General features: G+C 48.4%; 1 protein-coding gene across 1 annotated transcript in view; it reads left to right on the top strand.

The window, feature by feature from the left end:
* Positions 1 to 22,740, top strand: part of SRGAP3 (SLIT-ROBO Rho GTPase activating protein 3) — an 89,750-nt gene that overhangs the window by 65,105 nt on the left and 1,905 nt on the right. Inside the window, exons 11-21 of the mRNA XM_010570298.1 lie at positions 2,440 to 2,467; positions 6,128 to 6,230; positions 8,981 to 9,041; positions 9,454 to 9,531; positions 10,623 to 10,757; positions 14,341 to 14,446; positions 14,722 to 14,949; positions 16,458 to 16,537; positions 19,490 to 19,670; positions 20,273 to 20,422; positions 20,791 to 21,118. Coding sequence (XP_010568600.1) covers positions 2,440 to 2,467; positions 6,128 to 6,230; positions 8,981 to 9,041; positions 9,454 to 9,531; positions 10,623 to 10,757; positions 14,341 to 14,446; positions 14,722 to 14,949; positions 16,458 to 16,537; positions 19,490 to 19,670; positions 20,273 to 20,422; positions 20,791 to 21,118 — 1,478 coding nt within the window. The remainder of the gene's footprint in view (positions 1 to 2,439; positions 2,468 to 6,127; positions 6,231 to 8,980; positions 9,042 to 9,453; positions 9,532 to 10,622; positions 10,758 to 14,340; positions 14,447 to 14,721; positions 14,950 to 16,457; positions 16,538 to 19,489; positions 19,671 to 20,272; positions 20,423 to 20,790; positions 21,119 to 22,740) is intronic.

The raw sequence follows: 22,740 nt of genomic DNA on the forward strand, positions 1-22,740 counted from the left end.
GTTTTCCTGAGTGACTGATGGCTTCTGTGGTTGGCTGCTACTACTAAGTTTAACCAGTGACATGCAAAATCATAATTTCCTTGGAATATTATTCTTTTCCCATCATTTTTTGGGAGTGGACATGGAGAAATTTGTTTGAATCTTACACTGTGTGCCAAAGTGCTGTGTTACTTCTCCAGCAGCAAAGAAATTCCTACCCACTCCAACCCTCTGCCTTTTTCTTTTCTGTCCCCTTCTTCCCCTCTTAGTGCAGCCCTGAACACATGTATTTTCTTGTCCTTGATGCTGTGCTTCTATGTTACAGATTTGCCAGCAGCCTTGCTGATTTAATAGGCTCCTTGCCCCCTGGCCATAGGTTTTTGACTTGCTCTAAACCAGAACTGCAAAGTCATCCTTGTTCTTAAACTAACTTTTCTATAGCGGGCTTTTGTTACCCCAGATAATTTCACAAGTTTGGTTTAGAGCACATACACACAAACAGGCTTCATACAACAGAGGGGGCAGTAACTTCCAAGGGAGGCAGAAGTGAGTGGCTCCAGGTGGGATCCACCACTGCTGGAGTAGTGATGTGCAACCATGTCTCTGGGAGAAGATTTTAGCTCTTTTAAAGGGTTTTAAAAAATTGCATTATTTCCAGTGTAAAGATGATGGAGATGAGTTATTGTCCTGATTCACCAACGGGAGAGAATGTAGCTTAAAATACACAAATGGTCCATGGTACTGTTTTAACAATACAAAAGTTAGACTCCTCAGAGTTAGAAAAAAAAAAAAAAAAAAAGCTTTTTGTTGGCTATTTTGCCAAACATATTTTCTCTGCCAAATTTATTTAGCCTTAAAATCCACCTTCTAGTTAGGTCCTGTGGTATGTTCCACTCAGTGAACAATGAGCCAAGTCAAGGCACAAAATGCAAGCACAAGGAAGGCTGCAAGGGTAGATAGATACATTGAGGTCCATTAACGTATTTCTTTTCCCAGGAGTTTCAGTACTCTCTGTAGCTGCCTTAACCCCTTATCACCCTGCATAGCAGGTTGGTTTCAGCCCTTCTGCATCCCCACCGAGGTCGTCCTGTTCCGCAGCAGCGTGGCAGGGGTTGTGTGAGGCTTGGTAGGTTACAGGGCTCCCCGCTGCTGGGTCTGAGTTCAGGCTTTGACGTGGGCAAGGGGGATGGAGTGTGTGCTTTGCAGAAATTGGACCCATCTGAGCTCTTCCCAGAGATCACAGATCTTGATATGGAAAAGAGCTCTGTTTATTGGATACAGTGCTCAGACTCCTGTGGATTGGTGCAAGAAGTGATGAATCTGTTGAAGATTGATCACCATCCTGGTCTCTCACACAAGAGCCATACCAATGCCATACTTAAGAGGAAGACTGTAGGGTCAGGCATTTTAATTCTCTGGAGTTGTGCAAAAGCAGCCGTGGAAGATTTTCACATGAAAACTTTCTGAATTTCTCCCAGGCTGTGGGATCATCCTGCTATGTAGGCGTTCAGCAAATATTTAGCCCAGAAATGCCAAATGCTACGTTTCAGCATGAGCTGATTCTCATTAGGAAGAAGTCTGGATTTGCAAAACAGTCGTGTGGAATTCTTTGCTTTTTCAGTGAGGAATTGGCTGCAAGCTTGCTTTCCGCAGGTGCCAAGGGAGAGCAGGAAGGAGGCATGTGCAGCCAAATGCTTCCTTTTATGTGTCTTAGAAAAAGGAAGAATAAATCAGCTTTCCTGGCCTTGGGAGAAAGGCACAAACAGCATGTGAAATTAGTTTAGTTTTTTTCAGTGGATTGACAAATACTTTAAAAAATTAACAGATCGTATCAGTGGTGATATGCTGCCGTTTATATGAAATCCAAGCACTAAAAATACACGAAGGGAATGAGAATATTGACAGCCAGAATAGAGTCTGCCTGATGGTGATTAGATGGGCTGTTATCTCACAGGAAAAGCCAGGGAACTGAATACTCCGCTGCATTCAGGTGCTATTAGTGGTCCTCCATGAGGCAGCTGGATAATCTCAGCGGCCTCCCCGGGGGCTTCAGCCCTTATCAGACTGCCCCTTTTCTGCTTGGGTTTGGCCAATCCCCAGCTAGTGAAAATGAGCACTTATTGCAGAGGACCTGCAGTGCATCTGGTTATTTACAAGATGGGCTTCATATTGCAAATGAACCTTTAATATCAGTGGGAATTGAAGACACTTTCCATCTCTTGTGGCCGAGTCTTGGATTTCTAATATGGTTTTTAGTGGTGGGGGCTTGTATAACAACCAGCTCAGCATCTCCCCAACCTGTGGGGCCCTCGGGCACATTCAGCTGCTTTTTGCCAGAAGCCATTAACTCGGGGCTTACAGAACCAGAAGTGAGTGTGTGAGTGCCTGCGTGAATGTGTCTTTACAGCCATTTGGTGGTGACTAATGTGGAGAGATGATGGAAACTTGTGTTTCTTATAGGTGAAAGAGCTGAATGCGGAACAACCAGGTGAGCAGTTTCTTCCACTTCATCTGCTGCTGGGAAGGGCTCGCTCTGGCAGGAGGAGGGTGGCCATGGGAAGGGTTGTTTGCTTTGCTACTGATACAGCTTGATGGGGTTGGGATTTAACCATCTTCCAGCTGCCCTGTGCTGGCAGACTGGAGGGCAGGCAATCCCAGGCTCCCCACATCACTGCCCTGCTTCTCAGCTGCATTGCCTGAAGTGGATTAATTAGGCTGATGACAAACAGGCCCTTGTTTTTGCTGCAGTGTAATTTCTGGCTGACTGGCTCTGAAGTGCCTGGAAGTGCTGTGTCAGCACGGTGCAGTGCCTTGTAGCATAGCTGAGGTTGGGTTGTGTTCAGACAGTGCAACACAAGGGTGTCCGCCCACTCCCCACCATCCCTGTTCATTTGCGGACTTTGATATGTCCCCGAAAGCCTCTCCCAGCTCCAGCTTCTTTGCCTAGGAGTGCAGAGCATGCCTGTATTCACAGACTTTCATCCCTCCGCAGCAGGAGAATAGTGCTAGGGGTGAGTGTAACAGGGAGGAGGCTTTGATCTGTGTCCAGTCCATAAAGCATCTCCACAGAGCTCTGGTGGCTTGCTATGAGTGTGCTGGTTTTCTGGCAGCAAGACCTGGGCCAGCAAAGCCTCCAAACATCTCCCCAGAACATCTACAACCTCTCCCTGTGTTATCTTTTTACAGCCCTGTTTCAGTGTTTAATAAAATTTGCAGTACCAGCAAAAAAAAACCCCATTCTGTGTCAGAAATGCCGAAGCAGATGGCGAAGCCTGGGCTGCCTTTCCAGGCAGGAAAGAGGCTGCCTTAGCAGAGGGCAGCGGGGCAGCAGGGTGCTTTGCAATCTCTTGCCTTCTGGCTGGAGGGGGACTGTGCTGCCGGCGCCAGGCTGAGAGCGGCGTCGGGGCTGGGCACCCACTGGGGCCGCAGGGCAGGGCAGTGAGATGCCGTCAGGGCAAAGAGGAGCCTTTCCTGCCTCGCATGGGCCAGAGAGCGGGGACTGCACAGTGTATCCCTGCACTGACGCGCTCCAAGGAGCTGCTCTTGCCCATGCTTGAGGTCCCGTTCGGATCAGCCATCACGGCGGGGCTGCCCACGCTGCAATCGCCGGCTCTCCTCGCGGGTCCCAGGAGAGCTGTCCTACAGCACCCTGAGACCCGCCGTGCCCCAGGTGTGTTTGCAAGCAGCCCGTGAGGTGAGCTCCGGTCCTTTGGCTGTGTCAGGCAGGGCTGTCTGCTGAGCTGGTTGAGGAAAGCACACCCAAACGGCTAGGTAGAACCACAGGGAGAATTTGCTCTTGAGTTCTTTGTTTACCAGGAGTGGGTGCCCATGGGGTGGTGGTGTCGCAGGCCAAAACAAAGGAACGAATAATAGCCTCCTACATGAGGGATGATGGCACAACTCCCTGCTGCTTCTGTTTGCTTTTCTTCCAGCAGTTGCTTTTACTTCACAAAGGAAAACAAACAAGAGGCAATCTCCTTCTTGTGTGAGGCAGTGCTGTAAGTGTAGGCTGAACAACCTTCCCACCAGATAGAGCCGGAGGCCAGGCTGCCCCGGCCGCCTTGCGCCAGGGCACCAGCCGGGGAGAGGAGATTACACGGCAGCAAACAGCACTGGGTCTCCAGTCTGCAGCACAGGGCTGCTCAGCTGAGAGTCAGGTGGGCACTTGAATGGACAGCAGTCATTCCTGCTCCTCATTTACCAGCTGAAGGAGCGGCTGGAAGTTACAGGAGCGTAGGGTCAAATTGCTTAATTAAAGGCATCTGATTAAGGAACCAGCGGATCACAACTGTCACCTTTGCATTGTAGCTCTGTGTAAATTGTACGTGTCCATGTGACTCTGCTCTGTGAGAACTTCTGCATGAAGGCTCCTAGCACTCATTTTTGTTTGCAGTCATGATCTCTCCTCTACAGACATCAGTATAGCCTGGAGGTAGCGGACAGATCAGAAATCGATCAGACATTTTACGCTATTTTTCTCCCTTTTCTAGATCTAGGCACTTCGGTCTTAATGTCCTTCATTATCAGAAGAAGAAATCAAAATGCAAATAGCATTAATGAAAGCAGCCCTCCAAAGTCCTGATCACTGCACTAAAATAAGTCACACGTTTCCATGGCCTCATTTCCAGAAGCAATAGGTGTCTGTTAGCCGTGTTGAAGTTAACAAGGGTCTTCAAGGTCAGTTCCCTGTGACTGATGAGGACCCTCAGTCACTAGCTAGTAGGGGCAGGGTCACACCACTTCCTAATGCGCATGCCTACCTTTTTCGTTCTAACAGAGGTGCTGGTGGGTTTGCTCGTGTGTGTTGCCTGGGCTCACCTTTCTGTTTGGTGGTTTGAATCTTGGGAATGCCTGCCAGAAAGATGAAAAAGACCATTCTCATCCCTGTGGATGTCTCCCAAACAGAAGTTAGCTACAGCGAGGTGGAGGTGTTCCCACTTTCCTCTTCCTGGCCATCTATGAGCAGAATGAGGTCCATTTAGGAATAAACAGGAATACCCCAGTGTTTTCCAGGGGTAGCTGTGGTTTAGTTTGGATACATCAAGGAATCAGTTGAACTCTTCACCTGCTTTTGGTGCTTTTTCCAGCTGACAGTGCTGAGCTGGTGGAGGTAGGAGGCAGGTGTTAAAAATCCTGCTGAGCACCAACGCCTTTGTTTTACTTATAAAATGTCATCCCTGGTACTAGCACTAACACTGAGCAGCAGTTTTGATATTTGGCATCTCAGAGAGGGAGAATTGTATCTGCAGATCGTGGGTACCAAAGACAGTTGTGACCAGCTGTGTTTAGCAGCTTTATTACTCTCTGGCTTGAACGAAGCGAGTTCTGCATGAAGAGAATTCCTGATCATCCATCGTTCATTCAAGCTGTGGTTGTTGGTATAGTTACTGCTCTGTCACTAATTTCTGGAGATGACTTGTTTTTTACAGTAGGAACCTAGGGACTCTTCAGGAGGGCTGTAGCAACAGCTAGTTAGATTGCTGTATGTGGCTGCAGCTGAGGTTAGACTCTGTCTCATAGGGAAATACTGGAAGATTTTGGGGATAGAAAGTAATGGGTAGGTTGGCTTATTGCTATTAAATGTTTCTATTATCAAGATTAATTTCAGTTTATTACTTAAAGGCTGCAGTCTCGACCTTGACTTGAAATTATGTGTACAGCATATAGCGAACAGTTCTGATTTTGCTCTGGGCTGCCTACACGTTAGCTCTGCTGCCCGTTCAGATGCCTGCCAGCTGCACCCGCGCTCAGCCTGGTCTTTGGGACCTGCAGAAGCGAGGCCATTGCAGCACTGGCTCCAAAATGAGTTAGCCGAGTTAGTGCTAGGGTAGCCCGCCCCAGGCTGCTGGAAAGGGCTTTGGAGAGGGCACGTCCCCAGGAGCTGCGGGCACTGTGCACGATGCGGAGGAGTGGAGCTGAGCTCTTTGCAGGTCCCCTGGCTCCCAGTGGAGCAGTGCCTGGCGGGGGGACGCAGCGGGGGGAATGCTGAAGAGTGAGCGGCTGCAGAGTGCATGGAGCCGCATGTCGACTCCTCACAGAGGGATTTTTCTGTTTATTTCTTATTCTCGGTCATAACCTTTGAGATCGCACCCTGTCATTGCATTTATGTTGGTGTTTTGTTGATTTATTTTGTTCCATTTTCTCCCAGGCCCCCATGTCTTCCCCCTAAGCCACAGAAAATGAGGAGACCTAGGCCTCTCTCAGTCTATAATCATAAACTCTTTAACGGCAATATGGAAACGTTCATTAAGGTACTCGCTGGCTGACAGTAAGAGTTTATGAACGCTGTGAATGTAATGGTGGCTTTCCTGTCCTAACTGCTGGCTGCTTTCCTTCCTCGGCGGGGTCTCTCAGGTCCGCCCTGCACCCAGTTGACCTGGCCAGCACGCGCTTTGCCTCCGTGACGATTTCTCTCCGTAGCTGTCCTCACCCCTCGCGCGTTCCTTGCGTCGCCCATCCCGTCGCCACCTGCGTGCCCCGGGGCGAGGGTAGCAGCGACGACCCTCATGGCTGGTGGCCGTCGGCCGTGCTGGCCGGCTGTGCGGTGCGAGGTGCCCTTGGCCGAGTGTCCCTGTTGTCCGGCGCTGCTTCCACCCGTCCTGGGGAGGAGGATCAGACAGCAAGGGCAACCCAGCCCAGCGCTCTCAAAGGATCAACAGATCCCCCCGCCTTCCCTTTTTCAGCACATTTTTGGTGGCCGTCTTCCCCCGTGGCTGAGGAAGAAGATAAAATGACTCATAAGTGCCCAGAAAGTGTCTCCCAGTTGTAAGGACTGGAAGCCTTGAATTGAAATACCGTGTGTATGGGTGGCTGTGTGGGAGGCTAAACAAGCTATCCTCATCCTTAAACAAAATATATTAATAATAACCAGCCCAGCTGGCTCATCTCAGTGCCAGCTGCTGGTAGGTGGCTGAGGCCCTCTTGTGCAGCTTGGTACCTCCTGGGAGTCGGAAGGCCGCTGCCCGCAGCCCGAAGAGGAGGGTTAACCCACGGGGAGGACGGGCGAGAGCCCTGTCAGTGTGGAGCCGTAAGCCTCTCCCGTGGGAGGCCATTGCCTCTGAAGGCACCAGGAGAGGAGACGCTGCAGCTTGCACGCTGACTGTGACCCACGCCGGTGCCCGTCCGCACTCAGCTGGGGCCCTGGGCTCAGCTTCCAGCACTGGAGCAAAGCGATTCCTAAATGGCTGCTGAGTGGTCTCCTCAAACTGTCACTGATAACATGCAGCGTGCGGCCTTCGTAAATGTGGGCCAAAGTATTTTCTTCACTTAAGCTGGGGTGAACTCAGATGAACTCAATTAATACCGGTGCAGTCCCAATGGAAGGGGGCATTTGGCCCTGCTCGTCCTGGGAAATTACCCAGAAGGAGAGATCTGATGAGAAAAATGAAGAGATGTGGATGTGGGATTTGTCCCAAAGGATACCTCTAGCTATCTAGCTGCCGATCCTCCAAAATCCAGCACGTTGCTATTGCCTGGCTGCTGGAAGGATTTCCCAAGGAAGCGATGCTGTTCCAGTTGCTCAGAGAGTTTAATCCTGCGGTGAAGAAAGCTTTAGTGAAAATACTGTAGGAAGCAGTAGTGACAAACTATTGGATTAGGTAAACTAATAGGCATTGTCCGGCTCTGATTTATTATTCTCTTAGGCTCTTTTAGTGCAACCATAAGCCTAAGAGCAGTTTATAAACAGTTCACTGTCACAAGTAATGTACAGGCCTGACTGACAAAGCCGGTAATCTCTTTAATACTTGTAATTATTCCTTACTTAAACTGATTTTTAAAAAAGTAATGCTCATTAAAGCCCAGCCTGTTCAGCACTGCGGAGGAGGAATTATCTGCGGTGGAAATCTCTCTGAGCGGATGGGCGTCCTGTGCCAGCGGAGAGTCCTTGCGGGACGGTGCCGTGCTGCTGGCGTTGTCCTCGAGGCTGGGGACCACGCGCCGCCGTGGGGGACGTGCGGCTGGCTGCCCGGTGCCCCCGCGCCGGGGCGGCTCTCCCCGGAGCTTTGCCTGCGCCCGGGCAGGGGCCGTCCCTGTCCTCCGGCTCCTGCAAGTGCCACAGATTCAGGGAGGGAAGAAATCCGAGAGGCTCTTTCTGCCGGTCGCTGAGGCTCGGGTGCAGCGTGCCAAACGGGGTTTGGGAGGGAGGGTGGACAGCCTGAAGGCCTGGGTTGGACCTTGCTAAGCTGCCATTGCATTTGAGCGTTCATGGCCTCCGAAAGAGATGCTTACCTCTAACTGAACTTATCCTTGCTTAATCTTTTCTTTTTTCCCCGCTCTGCTGCTTTTTTGTGTTCTCAGAGGAAGGAGGAATGCGCGAACCAGAAATCAGGTATTTACTAGAGGCCCGTCTACGAGGCGGAGTAAATTAACCAGAGAGATGCAACAGTACTCTACTGGAAAAAAACAACCAGTTTTTCCCTAAGGAAAATAAATGTCTGCTTAGGCAGTCAGCTCACATTGCCCCTTGAGCTCCTTCCACGAGGGGTCTGGAGAGAAGCAGCTTTGAAACAAAAGCCAAAACCATTGCAGGTTCAGATACAGGTAGTTCATTTCATATGCTGTGGTGTTTTGGTTTTTTTTTTTTCTTAGCATCTGCTGACAATGGCTCTTTCTTTAGGTGGAAATATTGTTGTAAGCTCTGTTACTGGAAGCTTATTTCATCAGACAGGTATAGCACAAGTTTTATTTCAGCTCAGCATTACACCTTTGAAATGGAATAGCTGTGATCCTGTTGCATCAGTCCCCTGTCTCAACCAGATAGTGAGCAGCAGTCTTTCACACACTTTAGTGAAAGCTTTTTTGTGCATAATTGACCGCACGTAGCATACTCAGCACTTTTTGATGGCTTGATGTGTGTAACACCTCCTTTTCTTGCCTGTTCTCTTACTAAACTCAATGGCACTGATTTTCCAACCTCTGTTTTTGCAATCTTTAATGCATTTCCTGTGCCTTGTTATCAATAAACCAGTAATTTTTTCCTTTTTCCTTTCCTTTCATGAAGGATTCAGGACAGGCTATTCCACTTGTAGTAGAAAGCTGCATTCGTTACATCAATTTGTACGGTAAGTTGATTCAGTAATATCAACAAAAACTTTCTGCAAAGGAAATTAAGTAGTTGTAATTAGCCGTGAAATATAGTAGAGATGCCCGCTGCCCTTCCTACATGGGCTCAGGTTATAATTACAATGGCATTGGCCGTGATGTAGCATTGGATGACTGGCAAATATTTAGGTTTTGTTAGCACTTACGCAGGTTAAATTGTTCGCTCAGGCCCCAGGCCAACGGGACCCCTTTCAACACTTTGATCTGGGCGGCCTTGATTGGAGAATATGAGCAGAAATGAATCGTAGCAGGCTGTCCCCTTCTTGCTCTGAGCCTTTCCGGGTGCACAGACTCCTAGTTTCTGCTGTTCTTTACCAGAAAGTACCATGTAACAGTTACAGAAATCTTTTCTAAAACTTTGTTCTTTTCCAGGCCTTCAGCAGCAGGGCATTTTCAGAGTCCCTGGCTCCCAGGTGGAAGTCAACGACATCAAGAATTCGTTTGAGAGAGGTGTGTTGCCAGGGTGTGCAGCTACAGCTGGGACACTGTGTCGGAGCAGAGATTGTTGATGGGAGTTTCAGTGTGTGCTGGATGCATTAGACATTGTGTAAAGCCTGTGCTAAAGGCCTTTCTGCTACGAGACACGAGGAGGTTTTAACTATCCCCTTCTAGGTATCTTAGTATTGTATCTGCAGCAATAGCAAAGAGTCACTTAGGGAAGGAGCATGAGAAGGAGGGGTAGGTGCAGAGGTATTTTCCACAGTCATTAATTAAGAGCATGAAAGCCTCAGATGAGAGCCATAAAATTGTTTGGGATCCATTTTCCTCCCTCCTGCAGCGGTTTGTCAAGGAAGGAGCAGCACTCCTATGTGTACCTGGTGGCAGTGTCGGTTGTGGAGTTGCCACTGATTCTGTTGAGAAAATCACATCGAAGGTGAAAGGCTGGCAAGACAGGGCAGAGCAATCCTGCTGTCACTGAGTGAAGGTGAAGCTGTGAAAGGGGCAGTCTAGATGGGGGTAATGGCCTCCATGGCATTAATCTTTGAGCAGCATCGGAAGGATCGAGGTGAAGGTGGCCAGGCCAATGAATAAGGCAGTGGTGGGATTGTCAAAGGCTGGCAGATTTGCACATCCAATTTAAGAGGAATTAGTATCCAAATCCCTTAGGTTTTGAAAGCCCTTTATAGATTTAAGTCAGCACAATGCTATCCAGAACCATTCAGTCTATTCCAGAGGCATAATTGCATCCTCCAGCCAAGCCTGTCTTCTCAGGCTTTCACCCACCATTGTTCAGATCTGCTCAGCTCTCTGAGCTGTTGCTGTAAATGCAAAAATGCACTGGGCTGGAAACGGTGAAGGAGAACTGAACAGTAACATCTTCCGGAAAGGTTTAAAATCTCCACAATAAACTGGTTTTTTGTAGGTAGGGCTATAGCATGTCTCAGCATGATGCTGTGTAGCAGGTGCCTTATTAAACTCTCCTCTTGCTGGCAAAATGCATAGCATAGAAATTTTAGGTTTCTGCTGAGTTAGTAAAAAACACTTGCTGTGTTAGTCCAACTTGACAGTAATGCTGGAAATAAAAACTCTTCCCTGGGCAGGTGAAGATCCCCTTGCTGATGATCAAAATGAACGTGACATTAATTCAGTGGCTGGAGTCTTGAAGCTGTATTTCCGAGGACTGGAAAACCCCCTCTTTCCTAAGGAAAGGTTTCAAGATTTGATATCTACTATAAGTAAGTACATGTGGCAGCTCTTCTCAGCGAATAGGGTGGGACAAGAAACAATAAACGGGGAGTAAGTACACCTGAGTTTTGCTAATAGCAACTTAGGCTGTAAGAAAGGTTATAGGTCTGCAGTGGAAGCTGTTAGGAAAAGACATTAAGGGTGTGAATTTGCAGTGCTGGAGGTGAGGGAGAGGTAAAACATCTTGCTGTGGCTCTTTTAAAGTCTTCCTAGTATCATGAGGATCACCAGAGAGTCACCTCCAAGCTTAGGCCAGTGGGCTGCACATGCAGCAAGCCCGTATACACATTTGTGGGTTGCATGAGGGGTCGTTAATTGCTTGAACAGGGTCGGCTGCTGTCCTGCCTGCACAGATCTCTGTAGGGAATGGTGGTTCCTGTGCCTGCCCATCAAGCGTCATGCAGCTATGGCTCCTGGGACCCAAAGGGGTTTTGCTGCTTTAGCTTGGTGCCTTCTACTAAATGTAGTGAAGGTCAATAACTCGTGGTTACTCACAAAGCTTCTCTGACCCTTGGCTCTGCAGACTTGGTTTCACCCTCACTCGATCAGCTGTTCTCCAAGTGTTTGCTATGTGCATTTCCCATCCCAAAGAAAACCAGAAAGTACTTTGGGATGTGAGCAGAGGTAGAAGCTGAGCAATTTTAATCATGAAGGGTCTGGGATTGATGTCAGGGAGAGTCTAGTTTCTTCTTGTTCTGTCCTGAATTCCCCTCCCAGCTCCACTTGTTCCTCTGCAACTGAAGAAACAGATATCCCAGCTGGGGTTTATTTCTCTCAGTACCTTGTAGTGATGACATTTATTTATTGGCAAGTCATGGAAATTACTCCCCTGGGGGAAAGGAAGAAGACAGAATGAATTTGATGTTTCAGAGATGATGGAGGAGCGTGTTGTGCGCTTTGGCTACAGGATGACTATTTTACAGGAGAAGCGTCGGGGTTGTTTGGGGGTTCGAGTGTCTTGGTACGTGGGTAGCTTCAGGCAGACTGACTGCTGAACATGTGCTGAAGTCCTTCGTTTGGCTTTCAATGCTCATGGCTCCTTCCCCCCTTCTTAATGTGCATAACTGCTAGAGATTTAGTGATGTCAAGACAGACAGATGATACCTAGAGGGGAATGACACAGGGATGGGCTTGTTCCAGAAGGAGAAGAATGTGCTCTTATTTTTCAAGAACAGTTGTTTTCTATAGTAGCTTTAGGAAATTTGCTGTTGCCTTTCAGTTTTGATGTGTAAAACAGCGCAGCACACCTGTAACACAGCAAACAAAGGAAGCTGTTTCTGTACCAGTTTTGTGCCCTGGACAGGGATTTTTAGCCTGGCTTGCAGTGCTCACTCTGGCTGCCCTCCCCAAGGGGCTTGCAGCAGGCAGAGCAGGGACCCTGAGCGGGCACAGCCCCCAGAGAAGGGAACGGGTCCACTTCGGTGCCAGGAAATAAGCCTGGTGCTTGGTGATGTGACTGTCTGTATGCTTGCAGATAGGCTTGTGCTTTGGAACCATCCCTAATTAATGCCAATTTGCACAATTTATTAAGCTTTTGGGAGCTTTTCATTGCAAACATAATCTGTTAATTTTCTGGATAGTATTCTTTTCTTTCTTTCTCTGTTTTTTTTTTTTTATTTTAGCAAGAATCTTCCTTTTCCTCATCTTTCCTTTCTTTTCCTGCTGCTGTTGCTACCTTTTGATTAAGGATAGATTTTAAATGAAGTGCCTCGTTCCCATTAAAAATCTGACCTTAAGTGCATCTGATTTTCTGCCACATAAATATAGGCTGTGTAATAGGTGTCCCAACCTAAACAGATTGAAGAAACCTTCTTTCTTTGAGAACCACTGCTCAGTAAAATGCCACCCTTGCTGTAGGATGTTCTGTCTCATTTTGTAATTATGGTGGAAAGGTTAAACGCAGCCGAGCAGTTTGTCTGGGCTCTCCACCGCAGTGCATCACAAAGCCACCTTGATTTCCCTTGGTGCCTGGTAAGGTATTCTGAACGAGGTTTTTGCAGCAGGTGCTGCTGCGCATGTCGCAGGGCCTCTGAGCGCCCCTGGAAGCTGCAGAGCCACATCATTCCCTGCCGATGTGATGGGGAAGCCAGGCTTGCTGGTGGCAGATGAAAGGCTGGCTTTTCCTTTTGCTTGTGAGGGACTGACAGTTTACATGGAAGCATTTCTCAAATGCACATGAGAAATAGGAGGATAGAAAAGGCACTTTGTTTGCAAAGGTTCATTCAGGGTTGTGCCTGTATTGTAGAGTGATTGATGATTACTCCATTAATTCTTCTGAGTTACAGCCAGTTGAAACATTTTGCTACATGAAAAAAGGCAAGTGCTTCAAGACAATTTCTTCCTCTGGGTTTTGGAACAGATATCTATTGTTGTAGGGTTTTATCCAGTTTTTATTTATTTGATTTTTTTTTTTTTACAAACGTCCTCTTAAGTGAAACCAAACTGAAGAAGTAAAGAACCCAGTAAGCAATAACAGGGGATCAATACATTCCTTAAAAGGAAAAATTTCCAAAATTAAATATTATAAAGATTTCCATCTTTGTATCAAAGCCAAATTTTGATCAGAATTTTGAACAAATGGCAGGCCTGCTACATCTTTTTAGTGAATTTTATTACAATTAGCAAATGTCAAAGTTTGAGCCAGCATAGTAAAGTAAGCACCTCTTCCATGCATCTGAGGCCGACTGCTCTCAGGAAAGCTTTGGTACTCTTTGTCTGCTTTCTGTAAAATAAAAGCCACAGGATTAACTATCTACATAACATATTGAGCAGATACTAGCTTAAAAACCCCGTAGCCTTGGGGGCTGGCATGTGCTGCCAGCTGCTGCAGGACGGCGCTGAGCCCCCCGGGCAGGTCGGTGGTGGAGCGGGGCTCTCGCAGCTCTGCAGGCGGAGGAGGCTGCTGCTGCACGGGGGCTTTCGCATCCTCCGGGTGCGGGGCTGCAGGAGGGCGGGGGGGCAGGACAGGGTCCCCGGGCGAGTGAGCTGGCGCTGAAAGCAAGATAGCTCTATGTCACCTGCTTCCTACAGAAGGAAGCTGGTTTCTGATAGCAGCTGTGGGCTTTGTGCACTGCTATAGAGAGAATTGAATCTTAAAGTGCTGACTTGGAATCGATTCAGATTAAATTCCCACTGAGACCAGTGGGAGACTGGAGCAGAAGGGCTCAGAAGGACCTGATGGTTAATCCGTAAGAGTAATGTGAATAAAAACCTCATTTTGAAATCTGCACTGGAGAACCAAGCAGTGCTCCATTTTCCAGTGCCATATTGACTAAAGCCGTTGAAAAATAGTTGTTGAGGAATGAACTAAATAATGCATGAACAGTTACTTTAAAAATAAAACCATGGATGTTTATACTGAATCTGAACATAGATATGAATTCACCTGTGGAAGAGAACTATGCCCAGATTCTTTTCTTGGACCTTAGTGCCAAACCTTAGTGGGTCAAATCTGGAAACGGGCTATTGTTTTCCTTGCATAGTGGGCTACTAGATCCGGAACGAGTCCCTCTGGTGCCGTGTTGTCTCGTCCTGAGAAGGTTTAAAGATGTGCTTTCTATCCATGTCTTCCAGAAATCGAGAACCCCACTGAGAGAGTGCACCAAATCCAGCAAATCATCGTCACTCTGCCCCGGGCTGTCATCGTTGTCATGAGATATCTTTTTGCTTTCCTTAATCAGTGAGTGTTTTTTTTTCCTCTTTCACTTAGTTTCTCCTTGCCCTCCTTTTTTTCAGGGCTTCCCTGTCTCTGTTGCATGAGTCCTTTTTGGTATTGCCATGGAGAGTTGTATTTTGCTCCTTCCTCAGCCTTGCCTAGCCATGGCTGTGTGTTCAGGGAAGGTGTACAGTTCAGTGATGATTGCTTTTTTGCGTGATGGGGGTTTGTTGGTGGGAGACTTTTCTAAGTGAGTGGGGAAAGTCAGCACCGCACCTCCCTAACGCTTGTGCTTGCAGCTTGTCACAGTACAGCGATGAGAACATGATGGATCCCTACAACTTGGCCATCTGCTTTGGGCCTACTCTGATGCACATTCCAGATGGGCAGGATCCGGTGTCCTGCCAAGCCCATGTCAATGAGGTCATCAAAACCATCATCATTAATCATGAGGGCATCTTCCCCAGCCACAGAGAGCTGGAAGGACCTGTCTACGAGAAGTGCATGACTGGAGGGGAGGAGTACTGGTAAGGAGCGGGGGCAGGACTTCATCGTTTGCAGAACTTAAAGCCAGATCCCCTTGTTAGGGTTATCTTCTGGCACTGTACGTTAAGAGTGAACCTGTGTCAAAATGCAGGGTTTTGGCTTGATTCCTGGTAGACAGAGAATTGACCCCAGCTCACCCAAGCGTAGGAAAAGGGCTCTTGGGAGCAGATCCCTGGGAGGATGAGGTGTGAGGACAGCTTTGGGGGAAGTTCAGACTTAGTATTCAGGGCAGCTGAGCCCAGGCTGAGCACAGTGCTAGTGAATTTGCCCCTTTGCAGAAGGGGCATGCCCTTTTGCATTTATTCCGGTTAAACATTATGAATTAGGTATGCAGTTGATAAGTATTTGATATGCTTGTGCTGTTTTACACTGGTTAAGAATCTTACTCCATACCAGGCTGTCTGTGTGGTTCTTAGTTATAAATACCTTCATAAAACTAAGAGGATTTTGCACATCTAACCAATTAGTCTCTACTTATATATGTCAGCTTTGCTTTTCATTTTAGCCTTGCTGGTGAAAACAGGCAATTTCACTGAGTTTTTCTTTTCATTTTTCTCGTGCTGACTCAGCATTATAAACCTCAGTAAAAACTTCAGGAGACAATTGTTTCCAATAGGAATATTAATATTTATAAAAAAAATATTTTAGCTGCAGATTCACAGAAGTGTGTTGAGAGCAAAACAGAATTTTAAGTCAATTCTAACCAAATTCCTCCTTGGCTGGAATTTTTGAGTAGTGTCTCATAGTTCCATGATAATTTGCTAGTTGGATGAAATCTCTTAGCCCGAAGTTAACCTGAACCTACCAGTTCCTTTTGTTTTGTCAGTGTTAGAGGACAGATGAGTTTGCATTAGCTGTGGATGGGATCAGCCGTGTGCAGTTGCATTGCATCGCATCTTTCTAGTGCACAATTTGCCCTACTTGGTATACGCAGGATAGGAAAACTCCATAAACAAACTCCCACGTTAGAAGTGTAGGTGGTATTGCCCATTTGTCTGGAGGATGCTGGAATTCTAAACTGACATTCAGATCTGAGTTTTAACAAACCGGTATTTATAACAGACTTGAACTGGGTTGTGTGCAAGCTCTATACATTTCTGAGGCATAATCTTCCCTGAAGCTGATCACTTGCCACCATTCTTACTGATGCAAGGACAGGATAAAATGCTAAAACTCATTGTGAATGAGTGAGTGGAGCATTTTAACTTGGTATCACTTTACATTTGTTTTGCCAAATATGAGTAAGATGCACAAGCAACAGAACGTGACGTTCTGGGCCTGAAGATCAAGGTGTGAGTGTCTGCTGTTCTCAAAGCAAGTTCAGAGATCTGCTGTGATTTAAAATGACCATCTCAGTCCTATGAAAACTAAAATCATAACTTTTTCCAGTGTCACTGGGACTAGAATTTCCCTGAACAACTTACTTTTGCTAAGTACCTTAGGAACAGAATCTCGTTCTTTCTTTGAAAGCATGGTGTATTTATTTCAGTGACAGCCCACACAGCGAGCCAGGCACCATCGATGAAGTTGACCATGACAACGGCACGGAGCCACACACCAGTGATGATGGTGAGCACAGATGTGAGCAGCAGAAAATCGGGTCTGTTAGAAGAGCTGTGCATGCAGGAAAGCAGTGTGCACTTCGCTTCTAATCAGATTAGGGCCTCAACTAATATCTGACACTTTAGTGGGGGTTGATGTTTTTGTGTGCTTAGTAATGAATATGCATGTTAATAAATGTTGTGTATAGGTTGTGCAGGGACCTTTGCAGTGGTCTGACTCCATGGCAGGATACACGGGTTGCTTTTTGGAGCTGTTCTATGAGATTCCATTAATCCCATATATGACTTTTTTTTCCTTCTCCTTATCATCTGTGCTTACATGCCACACGATGGTGAGGACGCGCTGCATGAAATGGCTCATGAGAACAGGAGGGGAGATGGGGGGCTGACGTGGGGGGGATCAGCTCTGTTTGCTGCGGGCCCTTGGATGCACTGTGGGGAAAACAGTGAACATCAGTGGCCCCGTTGGGAGCACTCTGAAGTGAGGGGGTCTTTCAGCTGCTTTTATGAGGCTGTGGATAATCCCCTGTCAAGCAGCCATCTCCTTGGCAGAAACTCAGTGCCCCTGTATTCAAGCAAGCCACGGTCAGTTCTGTTTCCTTTGGTGACACAGTACCTGCCTGCTCGTTTTTCCTCATGTCAGGCCTGTGGAGCTGGCCAGCTTCAGAGGGCGAAGCAGGATTTGTTGTGAGCCAGGACCGCGTGGATGGGTGCAGCCGGGTGTGAATCCCTTGCAACTGGGTGCATCACCAGTGTTGTGTAACGCTCTGGAGGAGGCTCAGGTCCGGCTTTCTGTAAGCTCCTGTCTGCCTGCACCTCTGCGTAAACCAGCTTGGAGTTTCACATATGGGCTCTCGGTAAAAGCTTTGAAGCTCGTGGCAATCACAAAGGCGAGCATGGAAACGGGGGTGCTAGCAGAGCTGGTCAAGAAGCGTGTTTGCTCCAGGACGCGGTACCGAAGCAGGAGGAAGCACTGCACTTCCTGCACCCAGAGGCGAGTCCGGGAGACCCGGCACGGCACAGCTGAGGGACGGTGAATGTGCAACCCCACGACATCATTTAATGGCAGGACTTTGCTGTGCGGAAGGGCACCGGGCAGCCGAATGCCTCTTCTGCTTTCCTGATGGCCACCATTTCCTTGGACACGTCCTGCGCTGACACCTTCCGAGGCTGGCAGCTGGCGGGAGGGCTTGCCCGGCTGGCCGGCACTGCGGGGAGGAGGGGAAGGGCGCAGCTGGGCCGGACAGCTCAGGACCTGCTTTCAGCTACAGACAGGAGCCGACAGGACTAGAAGATGAAGGAGAGCGAGCTGCCATTTAGCCAATTTTATGCTTGGGTGGTCACATTAATAGCTCTGATTGGAGTTCCTGGGTGATTAACTGTGTTACAAGCGTAGAGAAGAGGAGCAGCTTTATTTTGTGAATTCACATATTCCTTATTCCCCTCTTCCTTGCCCCGTGAACCCTCCCTGCTGGGAAGCTCAATATTTTATCAGGGCTGTGAAAGCCCTCCTGGTAGCCTCCCCGACTCCATTTCCTCCAGAGCATTCCTCACTGATCCTGCTGTAGTGCTCCCAAGCACCCTGCTGCTTGTGTTGATGCAGATGTGTGTTTTAAGCTGGGGAAAATCAGTCTGCTGAAGTGACCTGTCCTGTCCCACATGAGGCGAGGAAGGGGGCAGGGGTCTGATTCAGCATCTCCCACGTCTTCCTCCGGTATCTCCTCCTCTGTGTGGATTTTGTCACTGAGCAGAGTGAGGGGTCGCATCCTGATTGCTGCTGATGCTGAGCCTGTGGTTAGTGACGAGGCAGACGGAGCAGAGCAAGTTTTCATGTTCTAATGAGAATGTGGCAGATCTGGAGGAACTGGGCATATTTGCCCTGTTTAGCTTTGTCATCACCTGTCTGCCAGTCTCCAGGTGGGGTTTAAAATGATCAGGTGTCTCAAACTATCAAGGTATGTTAACTGCTTGCTTGCTGGCTCCCATAGGGGCTAGAGGTAGTTGAGTGGTGGCAGCCTGCTTTTTCACCCCTGTCTCAGAGCAAAGTGAGGCAGAGTGCAGTCTGCTCTTGCCAGTGAGGAGAGAAGTGCCATCGCTGCCTTGCAATCACTGCAGTGGTTTCTCTGGGATTCAGTGCTCCCAGCTGGAAGCAGATTTGCAGAAGAGCTGGGCTCCTCCACGGGCTCCTTGGCGCCAACCAGGCTCCTCTTTGGGTGCACCAGCATCCCCTGCTGTGATGCCCTCGGCCAGGGCCTCAAAGGCTCCTGGTGTGCTCACAACCTCCCAAAGTGAAGTCCTGCCTCAGCCCTCTTGAATTTCAGGCCCTGTGAGCTCCCAATTTGTGAATCCCTGGTGTTTGGTAGAGCTTAAATTAGAAAAAGTGGAGAAGCAGTGAGGTAGAGTGCTGGAAGGTCTGCAGATGTGGGGGTGTGATGCAGAACAGCTGCCTGGCCAGAGCCAGTATCATCATTTCTATGGGGATCCCCAAAGGGGGATTCGTTACTCATCAATAATTCAGGCAAAACTGTCTCCAGGATAAGGAAAGGAAGAGAAGGTAAGCGGGGCTTTGATCACAGTATCTGACACAGCTTAACAAGATCCCAGTCTGGAGGATAATGGGGTTCTGCAACTGAAGAAATCACTTTATAGGTAGAAAATGAGAGTGCGGGTGATGATGCCATATGCACACAGGGAAATTTCAACTACTCCCCATCTGGTTTGTAGCTTTTTGTAATTGCTGATAGTTTGTGAGTCTGTGAGAAATTCCAGGAAGGCTGGAAGAACAAAAAGAATTGATCAGTCTAAAAATAAGATGGTTTGTGCTCAGTGTAAGATGCTCTCGGGAAGCTAGGGCAGCAGCACTACTGCTGTTCTGGTGAGATATCTCTTTCTAGGATCTATTGTGCCCTTGTGATTGTTGAACTAAGCTTTTCTCTATCTGTCCTTCTCTCCTTTGCAGAAGTGGAGCAGATTGAAGCCATAGCAAAGTTTGACTACATTGGACGATCTCCACGAGAGCTGTCCTTTAAGAAAGGAGCTTCGCTCCTCCTGTACCATCGGGCATCAGAAGACTGGTGGGAAGGGAGACATAATGGTGTGGATGGCCTCATACCCCACCAGTACATTGTGGTGCAGGACATGTAAGTAAAGTGGCATGTGTTGATCCAGGGTGTTAAAATCACGTAATTACATGAGGTCCATCTTTAGCCACCTAAAATAGGTGGTCAGATTTTCCCAGGTTTAATGACTTTGGTGGGAAATCTGGATCTGTTTGCATCTGCCTCACCATGTATTGGCTCAGATAGTTTCTTGTTCAAGCTGATAAAGCCAAGCACTAAATATTATACCTCAGTGTGCCTGAACCCCATCTATCACTGACTTCTCAAAGTGGCATGACCCAGGCTTAATATTGGCCTTGCCACCTCTGTACCTTGACCTGGCACCGTTCAGTGCCCAGCTGGCCTGTAGGCAGATCCCAGGGTCCTTCGCAGATGCCACTTCTGTTACAAGTACTGTACCTGGATTCATTAAAATGGCAACTACAGCACAGGTTGATAGGGAGACATGATGCTCGCTTTTTCCAAGCTCTAGGTACTGTCTGAAGTGGTGGCCTTGGTCCAGCCCTTTGTTAACAAAGTCTGGAGCTGCTGAAGTGGTGATGTTCAGATCCATGCTGTGGCTGGGCCCTCGCCTCTCTCCTGGGGCAGGGCCCTGTTAGCTCATGGAGGTCTCCTTTTCCTAGGGATGATGCGTTCTCCGACAGCCTGAGTCAGAAGGCGGACAGTGAGGCAAGCAGCGGACCACTGCTGGATGATAAAGCCTCTTCCAAGAACGACATCCAGTCTCCGACGGATCATATTGTGGACTATGGCTTTGGGGGAGTAATGGGCCGGTAGGAAAACTCTCATTCTCCTATGAACACAGAGGTGGTTGCTGTCACGTGCGGGGAGAGTCTGTGTGTGGTGTAGGGCAAGACAGAAGGGAAGGCTTCAGTAAGCACTGCAGAATAATATGAGCATGGAGGGGATTTTCATGTGCATTGCTAATGTAGATCTTAACAAGTAAAGAAGGTACTATGCTGTCCCTTTCTTGGCACTGGCTAAAATGTCTGTCTTCCCTCTTGCCTTAGTCTTCTGGAGCTGAAAGGCTCGAGTTTGGTTTGATCTGAACTCTCAGAGCTGAGCAATTGTCTTACAGCATGCAACCAAATGCTTTCAGTCTGACGGACAGTGACCTAGTCTTGTGATGGATTCTTTGCAGAGTGAGATTGAGGTCTGACGGTGCAGCTATCCCTCGCCGTCGAAGTGGGGGGGACACCCACAGCCCACCCCGAGGGATGGGTCCTGGCATAGACACTCCTCCTCGAGCAGCGGCCTGCCCTAGCAGCCCCCACAAAATACCTCTTAACAGGGGCAGGATTGAGAGTCCTGAAAAGCGCAGAATGGCGACATTCGGCAGTGCAGGCAGCATCAATTTCCCAGACAGGAAGGCCTTGTCTGATGGCCACCCGCTGAGATCGACCTGTGGATCGACTAGACACAGTAGTCTCGGAGATCAGAAATCTCTAGAAGCAGAAGCACTTGCTGAGGTAAGAGGGTTGTGAAGTGGCTCTCAGTGCCCAGGGATCGAGAGGCTATAAAATAAAGGTCACTTGGGTTGCACCGCAGAGCCCCTTCCATCTCAACGCACTTCAGAATTACAGTGCTGTTGTAGCTGCGATGGTTTAAAGATAAAAATGAGCAGCCAACAGCTTGCCTGCTTTTCCAACTATCGGTTGGTCTAATAAAAGATACTGCCTCCTTCCACAAACCTTTGGAGCATTCTTTGAAGCAATAGACAGAAACGTTCGATCCACCACCAAAATGCACTGGCAGCTCTCACCTCCCGCAGGGAGGGAAGCGCATTATCTTCATCTGATGCTCCATAAGAAGCTTAGATGGAGAAAACTGGATTTGCCAAATCAGCATTTGATGCTGGATATTTGGAGAAAGGTGCTTCAGGTTTGTCACTGACTGCTTGTAGCTGGGACCTGAAAATGTTAGTCTAATCTCAGTGTGACACCTCCAGCCATGCAACATCATTGGCATCACACTAGGCCATTGGTTCCATAGTGCTCATTAAATTCATGTTACCTCCAGCACAGCCTGCAGGTCTCCTCTCCCTACTGCTGGCAGGAGGCCCCCAGCCAGGTATCAGTCAAGTTATACCAAACCTGTTAACATCTCGGAGAACAGTCCCTTCATGGAGCAGGCGGCAGGAGGCCCCCAGCCAGGTATCAGTCAAGTTATACCAAACCTGTTAACATCTCGGAGAACAGTCCCTTCATGGAGCAGGCGGCAGGATTTCCCCAGCCTCTTTGGGACCACATAGTTCAGGCACAGTCCCTGTGGATGTGTCCAAACAGCCATGGGTTGGGCTGGTTCAGGGGCTGGGAGCACCGTGTACAGGCTGTTCACCATCCCCTATTTCAGCAGTTTGCTGGCAGTTTGCTTCGTGCCACCCTCCGGCAGGAGCAGCAGCTGGGGGACGGTGGGTGATGCCCAGGCGGAGGGGTGTAGCTGCTGGTGAGACTGCTGCCCTCCACCCGGCAGCAGCTCGTGTGCCACAGGGTTTGACAGGCTATTATGTGTTGAATCAGCTGCTTTCGGTGGGATAATTAATGATGATTGCAGAAAGGAAGAACTCTTACTGTCCTGTTTGCTTTTCCACCAGCCACGCTCCTTGTTCTCTTGCTCTGCAGCACGCTACCCAGCTTCTCTGTCCATCAAGAGCTTGCATTTGGTGTGATCAATTTACAAAGTTACGGTCGTAGCACAGCACGTGCCCTGAGCGATGGCTCGAGCTGAGGCACCACATCCACCTTGGGACAGGATAACAGCATGCACAAAGTCCCCGGGCTCGGCTGATGGCCAGTAGCATGGCACACCGGGGCCACGTTCCCCAGGTGCAGTGCAAGGCTGTGGGGTCCGGGAGCCTCCAGAGGGACGGGTGAATGCTGAGGACAGAGCATGATATGCACAATTTTCTTGGGTTTTGGGGCTTTGGGTTGTTTTTTTAAACCTTGAAAAAGATTCTCGCTCAGCTGATATAAATACCTTGAAGTCTGTAGAGCTGCTGGACTGGTAGTCCTGAGGCTTAGCTCTCGGTGAATATTTTCACTCATTATCTGAACAGCTTAGTAGAATTAATTGGAGCTAACTTGATAATCAT

This window comes from Haliaeetus leucocephalus, unplaced genomic scaffold (assembly GCF_000737465.1).
Source record: "Haliaeetus leucocephalus isolate CR32 unplaced genomic scaffold, Haliaeetus_leucocephalus-4.0 Scaffold2, whole genome shotgun sequence".
NCBI lineage: Eukaryota > Metazoa > Chordata > Aves > Accipitriformes > Accipitridae > Haliaeetus > Haliaeetus leucocephalus.